Consider the following 14,413-nt stretch of genomic DNA (forward strand, 5'->3'; position numbering starts at 1 on the left):
TTGCAGCACATTGTTATATCTTGGATAAACTATAGACAGATCTGTTTGATTGGCGAAGCAGAATTTCAGGTTTTTTTTAAGTCATTAACGCTTATGAAATAATCCAGCTGTAGCTACAGGTTCAGATGTGATAAGCACACTGCTCTCTGATCTCTCTTTTAATGACATTTTTATTATAATTGAGACGTGTGCCTTATTTTGATATTATAAATTATATTTCTATTTTTGAAATTATATGGCTTTGGTTTTCAGCCGTATTGATTAAGACTTACATGGTCCAGTTACTTGATTGCGATAAATGCACTGTCAATGTTGTGTCACGTTAAGCGGTACTTCTGACCTTGTTCTTTGCATCTGACCTTGTTCAGTGCATCATATGACTAAGAGTACCCCTGTGGGGTAAAAGGCCTGGTATGAGCCAAAATACATCATTTTTGTCCATCTTCCCAGGGCAAGGGAGTTAACTAACTGTAAAAGTCCAGTTTCCAACTTTGCCGACCTTGGTTGGAATTTCTGGACTCGATCGTAGCGCCACCACTGGCTATTATTTGTTATGTCCCGTCTATGTCCTTCCTATTGACCAATCAGATACCACTTCTCATATCACATGCATTTGCTTCAACAAAATGGCCGATCAAGACGATCTGATCGATAATAAAAGACTATATTGTGATAAAACGGGTCATACTTCAAGAAGAACATCAAATTACGTGAGCATCTTGATAAAAAATATGAAAAGATTTGGAAAATATCTGTTGAGGCAATGTTGGCGGTACACATGCTTTACAAATCCTGCAATCGGCCGAAATCTGCACGTCAGTTAACGCACCGGATGTCGTTTTCGTTACGCGATTTTGATTGGACTATGCATCGTTAGTCCAGCCAAAATTTAACTCCATAATTCCAGCCTAGTTCGGCAAGGGTGGAAATTGGAAGTTTATAGTCAGTTAACGTCCTTGCCCCGGGAAGATGTGTTTGTCGGACAAGTCGACTGAGACGGGTGGTCATGCTCAGTGACTTGGCCTCATGTCATCGTATCCGGTAGGCGTGGGACGTTGATCGTTTTATTCACCACTGGTTTCCCTGGGCAAACTGTGTTATTTACAGCCCGCCTTGGTGTATCTGGCATAATGACGACTGATACCGGATGTTTTCGAAAAGGCGGCTGGGTATACCCTTCCCTATCATGGCACCAGTCGCAAACACATGCAAAGGCAAGTCAATTGTTTACTTCCAAAACACGGGAATATATGGTACAAATCACAATAGGGAAGTTCATCGGACATACGTTTTGTCACTGATGCGTCACATTTGGTCATGTCTTCCACATAAAACCGTAAAACATTTTGAAAACTTTACTGTGTCCTTAAATGCTGTAACCTTGATGAAAAGAGTGAGTGAGTGAGTGAGTTTGGTTTAACGCTGCTTTTAACAGCATTCCAGTTATATCGCGGCGTGTCAGCGTAATGTGGGAGGAAAGCCAGAAGTGATGCAGGTCTCAGACGTTTACCACTTCGGTGAAACCCATGAGCACGGGTATGGTGGTGACAAACCTAGGAACATAATCGGGGCAAACCGGGATTCGAACCCACAATCATAGGTTTCTGGCGTGCCCAAGGGACGTAACTCTGCACGGCGAATCGCGGCGCCTAAGACAACGAGGCCCCCCGTGCCCCCAGATGAAATGACGTTTGAGCAAAAGTTGTATGACGCTCTTGAAATCGTCGCATGCTTTAGTATTTAATTCAACAATAGAAACTAACATCTTTAGTCCATTAGTGCTTTTAATGATAACATATAGCAAAACCTTTAAAATGGCAAATTTCTTCTTGTCCTTATGATACCTCAACTATTGGGCAGTTTGCCAAGGACTAGATATCTAGTGCCAATTTACATCTCAGTAATTCCTTGTTTTATTCCATGCAATTCCCTCTTTTGACTTGCCACACATGTTTCCGTGTTTTTATGTTAACAATTGACTTGCCTTTGCATGTATTTGTGTCGGTATCATCGGCGGGGCAGTATATGCTAACCATTTCGCGAACACCTGGTTTCATCACTATTTGATAGTGATCCGTAAACACATGCCTATGATATAGTCGGAATCGTACAATCGCTTTTAGTAGAGATTTCTTAAGATAATGGAAGAAATCGCGCTTGATTAAATATAGGATATAATATATATATATATATATATATATATATATATATATATATATATATATATATATATATTATAATATAATATGCAGGAGCAACCACAAAAATGTGCTAATGTCATGCGACACAGTAGCCGCACGTACAATGTACAATGGCCAAGTATAATAGCATTTGAGTTTGTGGCTGGTATACATCAATGTATTCAAATCATACAGGTTCACTACAATAGGATCATCGAGGTCAGTCTTGTTTTGTGAATTGCGTCCCTTGGGCATCTTGGGTTCGAGTCCCGGTTCGCCTCGATTAATTTTTCTAGGTTTGTCAGCACCATACCCGTGCTCGCAGGTTTCACCAAAGTGGAAAACGTCAAAGACCTGAACTACTTCGGGCATTCCTCCAACATTAAGCTGCCACGCCGTGATATAACTGGAATACTCATTAAAGCGTCGTTAATCCAAACACACTCACTTCCGTTTCGAAAAATCCTTTACTGTCTTCTGTTCAATATACTCCCATTAATTGACTGCATACATTCAGTGAGAGCTTAGAAACTTTTGACTCGTGTATCGGCGAGGCATACTCGTTGAACTCACGGCAATGATGAACAATTGCTTCACCCACGCAGTTTCATCTGTTAGTCCCGTCTCTGGCAGAGTCTTCAGATCTCGGACGGTTGGAAGAGTATTATGCCTTTTAAGTTCGACAGCAGTCAGGGCGCAGCGCTATAAATATCAATGCGGTTCAGAAAACCATTCATTATTTCCTTCTTCATGGAACGATGAAAGAGAATCTTAACCAGGAAGGAAATCATTGATTCGCAGTGCGTGGTTTGAGAAGGGGACATTATGAATAATAAAGTGATCAGAATGTATGTTAGTAGTGGTTTGGAGTTTATAGCGTCGGGTTCGGTAATGTGTGGGTACTTCTAAACACGCGTACTGGCATCAAAGACCGATATTGGATACAAATATTTCACGAATGACGGGTCTCTTAGAATATCCCCGTTATGATATAACATCTTTCTGAAAGATTTATGCGACCGGGGATATATTTCTCAAAGATGAAACATTTTGAAAGAAAACTATACCTAAACGAAATTGTACATGGGTTACATGGATTGGATATACGTATACGTACACGAAGATTCTAGGTTTAAAGGGGGCACGGGGGGCCCAGTCGTCTAAGGCGCCGCGATTCGCTGTGCAGAGTTGCGTCCCTTGGGCACGCCAGAAACCTATGATTGTGGGTTCGAATCCCGGTTCGCCCCGATTATGTTCCTAGGTTTGTCAGCACCATACCCGTGCTCGTGGGTTTCACCGAAGTGGTAAACGTCTGAGACCTGCATCACTTCGGGCTTTCCTCCCACATTAAGCTGACACGCCGCGATATAACTGGAATACTGTTAAAAGCGGCGTTAAACCCAACACACTCACTCACTCACTCTAGGTTTAAAAGGCAAACACTGCAAATAATGGGGTGTTTCGCCGAGTGTCTTCGCGGGTATCGATAATGACAACGAATTTCATAAAAACAGACACACATGTAGGTTAATTGATCAGTTTAAAAGTTTTTCATTGTGTGGCAATAACTAAGACCGACACTCTTGTGTTGCCACAGTCATGTCTGAATAAAAGACCAAAAAAAACCAAAGTGAAACAAAATTCAGTAATGGATAATTAATGTACTTTATAAGTATTATTATCATCAGTAGTAGTGGCTGTTGTACGGCTGTTTCATAACTCTGTTCTGTTGCAATAACAAATTGTAAATTTGATGGTTATTGCCGCTTTCAACAGTATTTCCTTTATAGCACGGGCGTGGCAGCTTAATGTAGGACGAAAGCCCGGCCTGATTCAGGTCTTTGACGTTTACCATTCTGCTGAAACCAATAAGCGCTGGTACCACAATGAATTAGGCAACTGGGATACTTTGATGAAACCCATTAGACTGGTACCACAATGAATTAGGCAACTGGGATACTTTGATGAAACCCATTAGACTGGTACCACAATGAATTAGACAACTGGGATACTTTGATGAAACCCATAAGACTGGTACCACAACGAATTAGGCAACTGGGATACTTTGATGAAACCCATTAGACTGGTACCACAATGAATTAGGCAACTGGGATACTTTGATGAAACCCATTAGACTGGTACCACAATGAATTAGGCAACTGGGATACTTTGATGAAACCCATTAGACTGGTACCACAATGAATTAGGCAACTGGGATACTTTGATGAAACCCATTAGACTGGTACCACAATGAATTAGGCAACTGGGATACTTTGATGAAACCCATTAGACTGGTACCACAACGAATTAGGCAACTGGGATACTTTGATGAAACCCATAAGACTGGTACCACAACGAATTGGACAACTGGGATACTTTGATGAAACCCATTAGACTGGTACCAAAACGTATTAGGCAACTGGGATACTTTGATGAAACCCATAAGACTGGTACCACAACGACTTAGACAACTGGGATACTTTGATGAAACCCATAAGACTGGTACCACAACGAATTAGGCAACTGGGATACTTTGATGAAACCCATTAGACTGGTACCACAATGAATTAGGCAACTGAGATACTTTGATGAAACCAATAAGCGCTGGTACCACAATGAATTAGGCAACTGGGATACTTTGATGAAACCCATTAGACTGGTACCACAATGAATTAGGCAACTGGGATACTTTGATGAAACCCATAAGACTGGCACCACAACGAATTAGGCAACTGGGATACTTTGATGAAACCCATAAGACTGGTACCACAATGAATTAGGCAACTGGGATACTTTGATGAAACCCATAAGACTGGTACCACAATGAATTAGGCAACTGGGATACTTTGATGAAACCCATAAGACTGGTACCACAACGAATTAGGCAACTTGGATACTTTGATGAAACCCATAAGACTGGTACCACAATGAATTAGACAACTTGGATACTTTGATGAAACCCATAAGACTGGTACCACAATAATTATTCAACTGAGTATCTGACGAAGAACTATCAACAATAATTCACGAGAGACGGATAATCTATTAATGCATGTAAGTTATTCTCTATAATACTCGTACTGTAGTCGTTTTCTGAGAAAACAGTACAAAGTGTGGATTTCCAGGACAGTCAAATTCTTGTTGGAAGGATGTGACATTAAATCGTATGTGACGTCATGAGCGGTCTTCGGAGACATGAACTATATTGGGACATTCATATCAGTCAAGCCGAGGTAATATAACAGTGCTTCCGGTGCTCCCGGTGCTCCCGTGGGAGCGGCATGATCATAACGCGAGAGTTGCCGAACAATAAGCATCCTTGTCACCCTGAAATGGAATAATTTAACATAGAACGGCTCCAGACATTGTAAAGTGTACACGTTACTATGGTGACAAGTGTAATCATTTAGGGTGTATTAGATGTATTAGCTCAGCCAAGTTAAAGCGTCTGATCGGTTTGATGCCCCCCGAACCTCCTGACGGATAATGACCGCCTCCGTGGTCTAGTGGTAGAGCGTCCGCCCGGAGAGCGGAAGGTCCGGGGTTTCGTCCCCGGCCGCGTCATACCAAAAGACGTTAAAAGATGGTACGTGTTGTTACCCTGTCTGGCGCTCGGCATTAAGGGGCTAAAATAAGGACTGGTCGGCTCAGAGTCCGTATACTGTGTCTGAGTGGGGTATTCATGTTAAACTGCGGCATGGTATCTCAGTGAGCTAGCACTATAAATCGCCATCAATCCGGAATAGTACAAGCAGCCACACAAACACTCACACGTACATGCACGTCGCTATAAAAGTGCAATAATCTTGGACGCGACGTTAAACCCCATTTCATCTCACCTCGCCATGACAGAAATAGTGATAGAAGCGGCGGTAAAACTACACTCAACAACCCGCTATGTCATACAGGAAGTGAGTTTTTTCACTGCAATATCACATCGTCATTAGAAAAGTCTTTGGCAATATCACTTCGAAGAATAAAGAAAATGTTTCACAAATTCCAGCAAAATTGGGAACCTAACCAAGGGGTTCGGCGTAGAATGGACAAAAGCTTTTAATATCCAGACTACCGGTACGGCCCAAAGTCTGAAGGTAGCACGTTATTTAAGAGACGAAAGTAACTATATATAAGCAGAAGTAAACGTTTGCTGCTCAGGGCGGAAGACTGGATAGTGGAGAGAGTGACATAGGTGGAGAGGCAATTGGCGTAGAGGTGGGAGTGGGGTAGGTAAAGGTTGGTGTGGGTAGTAGTGTTGAGAGAGATAGAGGTGACTGTGCGGTAGGTTAAAGTGGGTGTGGGTAGTAGTGTTGAGAGTGGGATAGAGGTGAGAGTGGGGTAGAGGTGAGAGTGCGGTAGGTTAAGGTGGGTGTGGGTAGTAGTGTTAAGAGAGGGATAGAGGTAAAAGTTGGGTAGGTAAAGGTGGGTGTGGGTTCTAGTGTTAAGAGAGGGATAGAGGTAAAAGTGGGGTAGGTAAAGGTGGGTGTGGGTTCTAGTGTTAAGAGAGGGATAGAGGTAAAAGTGGGGTAGGTAAAGGTGGGTGTGGGTTCTAGTGTTAAGAGAGGGATAGAGGTAAAAGTGGGGTAGGTAAAGGTGGGTGTGGGTTGTAGTGTTGAGAGTGGGATAGAGGTGAGAGTACAGTAGGTTAAGGTGGGTGTGGGTAGTAGTGTTGAGAGTGGGGTAGAGGTGAGAGTGCAGTAGGTTAAGGTGGGTGTGGGGAGTAGTGTTGAGAGTGGGATAGAGGTAAAAGTGGGGTAGGTAAAGGTGGGTGTGGGTTGTAGTGTTGAGAGTGGGATAGAGGTGAGAGTACAGTAGGTTAAGGTGGGTGTGGGTAGTAGTGTTGAGAGTGGGGTAGAGGTGAGAGTGCAGTAGGTTAAGGTGGGTGTGGGGAGTAGTGTTGAGAGAGGGATAGAGGTGAGAGTGCGGTAGGTTAACGTGGGTGTGGGTAGTAGTGTTGAGAGTGGGATAGAGGTGAGAGTGCGGTAGGTTAAGGTGGGTGTGGGGAGTAGTGTTGCGAGAGGGATAGAGGTGAGAGTGCGGTAGGTTAACGTGGGTGTGGGTAGTAGTGTTGAGAGTGGGATAGAGGTGAGAGTGCAGTAGGTTAAGGTGGGTGTGGGGAGTAGTGTTGCGAGAGGGATAGAGGTGAGAGTGCGGTAGGTTAACGTGGGTGTGGGTAGTAGTGTTGAGAGTGGGATAGAGGTGAGAGTGCGGTAGGTTAACGTGGGTGTGGGTAGTAGTGTTGAGAGAGGGATAGAGGTGAGAGTGGGGTGGGTGTGGGTAGTAGTGTTGAGAGAGGGATAGAGGTGAGAGTGGGGTGGGTGTGGGTAGTAGTGTTGAGAGTGGGATAGAGGTGAGAGTGGGGCGGGTGTGGGTAGTAGTGTTGAGAGTGGGATAGAGGTGAGAGTGGGGTGGGTGTGGGTAGTAGTGTTGAGAGTGGGATAGAGGTGAGAGTGGGGTGGGTGTGGGTAGAAGTGTTGAGAGAGGGATAGAGGTGAGAGTGCGGTAGGTTAACGTGGGTGTGGGTAGTAGTGTTGAGAGTGGGATAGAGGTGAGAGTGCGGTTGGTTAAGGTGGGTGTGGGTAGTAGTGTTGAGAGAGGGATAGAGGTGAGAGTGGGGTGGGTGTGGGAAGTAGTGTTGAGAGAGGGATAGAGGTGAGAGTGGGGTAGGTTAACGTGGGTGTGGGTAGTAGTGTTGAGAGTGGGATAGAGGTGAGAGTGGGGTGGGTGTGGGTAGTAGTGTTGAGAGAGGGATAGAGGTGAGAGTGGGGTGGGTGTGGGTAGTAGTGTTGATAGAGGTGAGAGTGCGGTTGGTTAACGTGGGTGTGGGTAGTAGTGTTGAGAGTGTGATAGCGGTGAGAGTGCGGTTGGTTAAGGTGGATGTGGGTAGTAGTGTTGAGAGTGGGATAGCGGTGAGAGTGCGGTAGGTTAAGGTGGGTGTGGGGAGTAGTGTTGAGAGTGTGATAGCGGTGACAGTGCGGTAGGTTAAGGTGAGTGTGGGTAGTAGTGTTGAGAGAGGGATAGAGGTGAGAGTGCGGTAGGTTAACGTGGGTGTGGGTAGTAGTGTTGAGAGAGGGATAGCGGTGAGAGTGCGGTAGGTTAAGGTGGGTGTGGGTAGTAGTGTTGAGAGTGGGATAGAGGTGAGAGTGCGGTAAGTTAAGGTGAGTGTGGGTAGTAGTGTTGAGAGTGGGATAGAGGTGAGAGTGCGGTAAGTTAAGGTGGGTGTGGGTAGTAGTGTTGAGAGTGGGATAGAGGTGAGAGTGCGGTAAGTTAAGGTGGGTGTGGGTAGTAGTGTTGAGAGTGGGATAGAGGTGAGAGTGCGGTAAGTTAAGGTGGGTGTGGGTAGTAGTGTTGAGAGTGGGATAGAGGTGAGAGTGCGGTAAGTTAAGGTGGGTGTGGGTAGTAGTGTTAAGAGAGGGATCTCAGTGTTTGGTTAACTAGTAAGCGCCATGTAAGATGTTTCCTTTTTCACAAGACCACACACCACACACATGCACCTAAACCAACGCCTATACATATTATACTTTTACATGCATTTACAAAATGCACACGACCTAACCTTTGTTACTAGTCAAAATTTATTAAATGGATTATAAAAATAGTATTGTCTTTTTACAAATGATTAATGCTATATTTCTATTAACGATGCGTTTAAATGTTTCTTGAAGTGTTTTGCACTGCATTAATCACTGTAATCCGGAAGCTTTTAATGCCACTCAGATACTCTACAGTAACAGGTTTCAAAATCGATACGAGTTGTGGGCTCAGTCACACATTCAGGGCTTCTACTGCCGTCCTTGATAGGACCATTCCCGATTAAAATTTGTCAAATGTCTAATCAAGATCCTGTGATTCGTGGCGGGAAATTCATAAGCAATCAGATATGTACAACCGATTCTCCCCTTCTCAATCCGAATCTGATCCGATTGGGATCCTCCGCATGGTACAAAACGACCGAATCTGTCCCGACAGCGTCCAGACTCTCCCGAATGCGATCCGACAGAGATCAGACAGTGACCGGACAGTGAACCGACAAAGATCTGGACTCAATCGACAAGAAACGTCAATGAACAATTCATGCCCGTTCATCACGACAGCGTCCCGATCCACAGGACACCGCCCAGACAACGCTGGACATTGTTACGATTTTGATCCGATACAGTAGAACCTGTTACGACATAGTCACGATTGTATTCCGACTGGACAAAATCGGCTGAGTTTCCCGAATGTTACGGAAGTAGACGCACCATACTGTCGGGAGTGCTTGGCCGACCTCTCTGGACCTTTCCCGATCCGTAGCATTCGTGACCAACTCGTGTTATTCCGGGACAAGCCGAATAGCGACTCGTGCCCCTCTGGTGGCCATTTTTGCGACCGGGTTCCGTCTTTGCGCAAACGGGCATACCTAAAACAATTGTCAACTCTTTTCGTAATGGTTCACATATATTTCCCTATATATTGTATATATTTCAGATGCAAGTTACAGCACATCGGGAGATGCGGAATTATACAGTATGATTGAACACACTTAACTGTGTCTTGGGTATATTTTAAGATGCAAGACATATATAAAATCAAAAATTATTTCCGAGGGATTCTTTGACGACGAACTTGAAATCATACGCGCATTCTGATTGGTTTGTCGTATTTTCGCACATAACATTCATCGATAGGGGGACGAGTCTTCTTGCAGGTGACGGAAAGGGGCGAGTGATGACGAATGGATCCGTAGGACTCTGTTACGAACGTATACGACTGCGTTCAGACAATGATAGGACATTCCAGATCATTGAGGATAGTTATCCGACTTTTTCACTTTTCATGTCGTAGCGCTGTCTGATCTGAAACGGGAGCCATAATCGGCACTGTGTGTACCTGGCCTCACATTGCCATACCGCATTGCGAGTATTCATGAATATTAACAATAAGGTGTTGAGTTATTATTTTGATATTTTATATGGCTTTATAATCTATCGCTATATATAGTCCTCACTACTTGAAATAGAATTACGAAATGTTGCGATGATTAATTAAGGAAGTTAGCTGCATCGGTGCTGATAATTTGCAAAGTGAAAATAAGCCATCCCGGTGATAAGGAATAATACTTTCAGTGCGCTTTTCAAGAAATATCCGTTTTATTAATGATAATCATCATCGAGTTTTGTTTTGATCACGCGGTTATATTTAGCGCGTTAAATACTTCTTCTGCACGTTGTTTTCTTTCAGTTCGTGTTGGTAATGCACGTACGCTGCACATGCCGCTAAATATAGCCTCTCGCACTCACACAAGTCCTCATGGTTTCCATATCAACTGGGGATGTTTTCACGGAAAAAGAATGTCTGCACACGTGTTTGATGGTGTCTAAAAATTAAACAAACAAGAAATGGTTATTTGATGGTGACGTATTTGATACGGGTATCGTAGTTGTGTTTTGGACTTAACGTTTGCAGTGTTTCGGCGACTGTTTTCAGCCTAGTAACATTTTGTGAGGTGAGGTATCACTACGCCACGGAGGCCGTCAGTATTGTTTTGTAAATGTTTTCTCAAATCCAATTTTTTCAAGTGTGTACTTTCTTTTGCCCGGTAGTTTATCTTCGACCCCGGAGAAAGAGCACCTGTAATGTGAGTGAGTGAGTGAGTGAGTGAGTGAGTGAGCTGGGTTTAACGGTGCTTTTAACATTATTCCAGTTATATCGCGGCATGTCAGCTTGATGTGATGTGATGTGAGAAGAAAGCCCGAAGTGATGCAGGTCTCAGACGTTTACCACTTCGGTGAAACCCACGGGCACGGGTATGGTGCTGATAAACCTAGAAACATAATCGGGGCGAACCAGGATTCGAACCCACAATCATAGGTTTCTGGCGTGCCCAAGGGACGCAACTCTGCACAGCGAATCGCGGCGCCTTAGACGACTGGACCACCCGTGCCCCCCACTTGTAATGTATCGATAGCTCGATCAGTCCTTACATCCCTAATCTCCTCCGATGTCGCATGCATGTTGACTGTTGTTTAAAGCCGCACTCAAAAATATTCAGCTATATGACAGCGTTCTGTAAATATATCGAGTACTGGACCAGACAATCAAGTGACTGACCTCATGAGGATCGATGCTATCAATTGGGATACGATGACATGCAGCAACCAAGTCAGCGAGCCTGACCACCCGATCCCGTTAGCCGCCCCTTACGACAAGCATGGGTTTCTGAAGACCAATTTCAACCAGGATTTTTAATGCTTCGTACATAATTCACATGAATTAAGTATTCGCAATGTTTCTGCAGCTGCACATCAGTGTATTCCTATTATAATGCCAGTCCCGACATAACGAGGGAATATCAACATATATGAATGTATAGTGTGTCACGTAATATCTTAAATGATGGTAACGTCAGTCTGCTACGGTGATTTATAACAGTCGCTGTGATAACGGTACGTTATGTCAGATCTTAACTGAGGCTACCGTCATGTGTCAGATCACCACGTATCACATTGTCATTCATTAGCTGTCACTGCCTAGGAGTCATTGGCCACGTGCCGTGCATGCATGTGGGCGCTCTGTGTTTAATGTGCTTACTGTTGGTGTATGTCCCTCTACGGGAGCGGCAGACGGTAGGTGTGGGTTTGGATCAATACATGGTAGTATTGTGTGCAGTGGGGTGGCTTTACAAGGCATTTTCGGGTCGGGGAGTTAAATTGGGGGTTGGGGTAGGGGAGTATAAGGGAAATGAGGTAGGGTGGGGGCAAGGAGGGTGTGTAGACAGAATCAGGCATAAAACAAAATAAACAAGGGAGACAGGAATGTTAACGACGGAATGGGGTCGGTTTGGTTTTTTACTTTTTTAAGAGAGAGAGAGAGAGTAGCACACACGTTCTCCATAACAGAGAGAGAGAGAGAGAGTAGCACATACGTTCTCCATAACAGAAAACGCCGCTGGGGTGGGTATATATAACCTATACATACATACAGCAAGTTCCCATTTGTAAACGCTCAGCAAATAAACGAAGCAGAATAATCACCACATGCTCGCGCGTCATACACCCACATCATGGAACATCACCATGTCCGTTCGACAAGCCGGGAACGCATCATCTCTGAGCGAATGTCAGATCGTAATGTGTGACGCGTGTTGTCGGTGTTTATCAAGGCACATATGCCGACGCATATACGTTTGCAAATATAATAGACATCAATGAAACAATAACACACAGCTTCTCGGAGTCCCAAGCAATGGTTTCCTGCGCACGTAACCACAGTCGTCACGGCATAGACATCCACCGCACGTACACATCCTCTCACACCCATCAGCAATCAAATGTGACGTATTTACCCCTTGTGAAGATCCCCTACACCGTCTCCCCCACTTTGCCGATCCGGCCCTCCCCTCAATCGACTCCTGGAGCTTCATTGGAGAAAGCCAAACCCTTCGAATGGTGTGTGGCTCGGGCAAACAGAAGGTGCCACTGACTAGCCAATCAGCGCCAACTTCCGGTCCACCCGCAGACCCCCGGGACGGCGTTATGTTGAAGGTTGTTACTGGCGAGTTGTTACGGGAACATAGTTGTCTGTGGATCTTCTCTAATAAGACTGGACGTCACTTAGCAGCTAAAGCACAAAATGAAAAAGGTAAGCGTATGTTATTTTTTAACGTTTTTTTCTGTCCATGTGGACTATGTCATTGGCATATTTTTTACAAATATTTAAAAAATATATTTTAATAACGATGGTGTGTATATGTAAAATGCGTCATATCCACTCCATTACAATTATGCATATTCTTGAAATACTAAAAGAAACCCATGAAGGATAAATTTAGATTGGACAAATTAAAGTCGTTATAAATAATATTAAATCGCTATATTGATTTTTTTCTGAAATATAGTCCAGTTGATATCAAAGTATGTGTTCTCAAACTGTCAAGACTATGATTGCTACTGGGAAGCAGAGTTATTGATTTTTCGAGGTTCTGCGCAAGAATACGGTTTTCATTGAGTTTCATGTCTATATGAAAACATTTAATGACATACTTAAGCATAGATAAGCATTGATAAGTATAAGTACAAAGGTTTCGTTTTGAAAATAATTCCATTGAGTGTGATCCAAAATGGTAATTGTTAATGCACTTGTTCTATCGAGCGCGAGGAAGTGCCTCTCATTTTCTTTTCGTCATATCATAAAAGCAGGATTTGTAAGCACGTGGACTGGGGTTTGACATCTCTCGCATTAGATCGGTTTTATATATCATGGCGTATCATCTTTCTCTGAAAGCCCAAGATTGCGCAGGGTATTGACCTTTACAATTAAGGCCCAACTTGAATGTGTTAGTGAGTGAGTTTGGTTTAACGCCGCTTAACAAGTTCAATTTGAGAATCCTGTTCGTTGTGTCCCCCGCTGGAATATTGCTAAAAGCGGTGTTAAATCCAACTCACTCACTAACACATTCAAGTTGGCCGATCATTAGGACACGGGTAGTCCAGTAGTCTAAGGAGTTGCGTCCCTTGCATCAGGATCCGCTAGTTGTGGGTTCGAATCTCAGAATCGTTTCGGTTAGATCATTGTTCAATTACACCATATTTAAGGTCAATACCAATACCCAATTTTGGGCTTTCAGAGAAAGATGATACTCCATGATACATAAAACCGAACTAATGCGAGAGATGTCAAACCCCAGTCCACATGCTTACAAATCCTGCTTTTATGATATGTTCTCCGCCTCCGTGGTCCAGTGGGTAGAGCGTCTGCCCGGAGAGCGGGAGGTCGGCGGTTCGATCCCTGTCCGTGTCATACCAAGATGCATTAGAGATGGTACAAGTTTCCGTCTGACGCTCGGTATGAACGGGATGAAGTAAGGGTTGGTCGGCTCGGAGTCGACTGTGTCTGAGTGAGGTATTCATGTTAAAATGCGGAATGGTATCTCAGTGGGTTAGCACTATTAAACCAGCATTAGAACACACGTACGCACACGCACACGCACACGCACACGCACACGCAAAACACACATACACATATGCATGCATGCCGCTATATAAGTGCAATAATAATACGCGATGTTAAACCCCATTTTGGGGGTACGGGTGGCCCAGTCGTCTAAGGCGCCGCGATTCGCTGTGCAGAGTTGCGTCCCTTGGGCACGCCAGAAACCTATGAATATGGGTTCGAATCCCTGTTTGCCCCAATTATGTTTCTAGGTTTGTCAGCACTATACCAGTGCTACTCTACCTGAACTCCTAAAGTGTGTA

At 44.1% G+C, this 14,413-nt stretch overlaps 1 protein-coding gene across 1 annotated transcript in view; it reads left to right on the plus strand.

Moving 5' to 3' along the window:
* Nucleotides 1-12,436: 12,436 nt before the first annotated feature.
* LOC139474974 (uncharacterized) overlaps nt 12,437-14,413 on the plus strand; it is a 44,086-nt gene continuing 42,109 nt past the window's right edge. Inside the window, exon 1 of the mRNA XM_071258176.1 lies at nt 12,437-12,800. Within this exon, the coding sequence (XP_071114277.1) occupies nt 12,792-12,800 (9 nt within the window). The 5' untranslated portion in view covers nt 12,437-12,791. The remainder of the gene's footprint in view (nt 12,801-14,413) is intronic.

Source organism: Haliotis cracherodii, unplaced genomic scaffold (genome assembly GCF_022045235.1).
Source record: "Haliotis cracherodii isolate W230 unplaced genomic scaffold, xgHalCrac1.p SCAF_3, whole genome shotgun sequence".
NCBI classification, from domain to species: Eukaryota; Metazoa; Mollusca; class Gastropoda; order Lepetellida; family Haliotidae; genus Haliotis; species Haliotis cracherodii.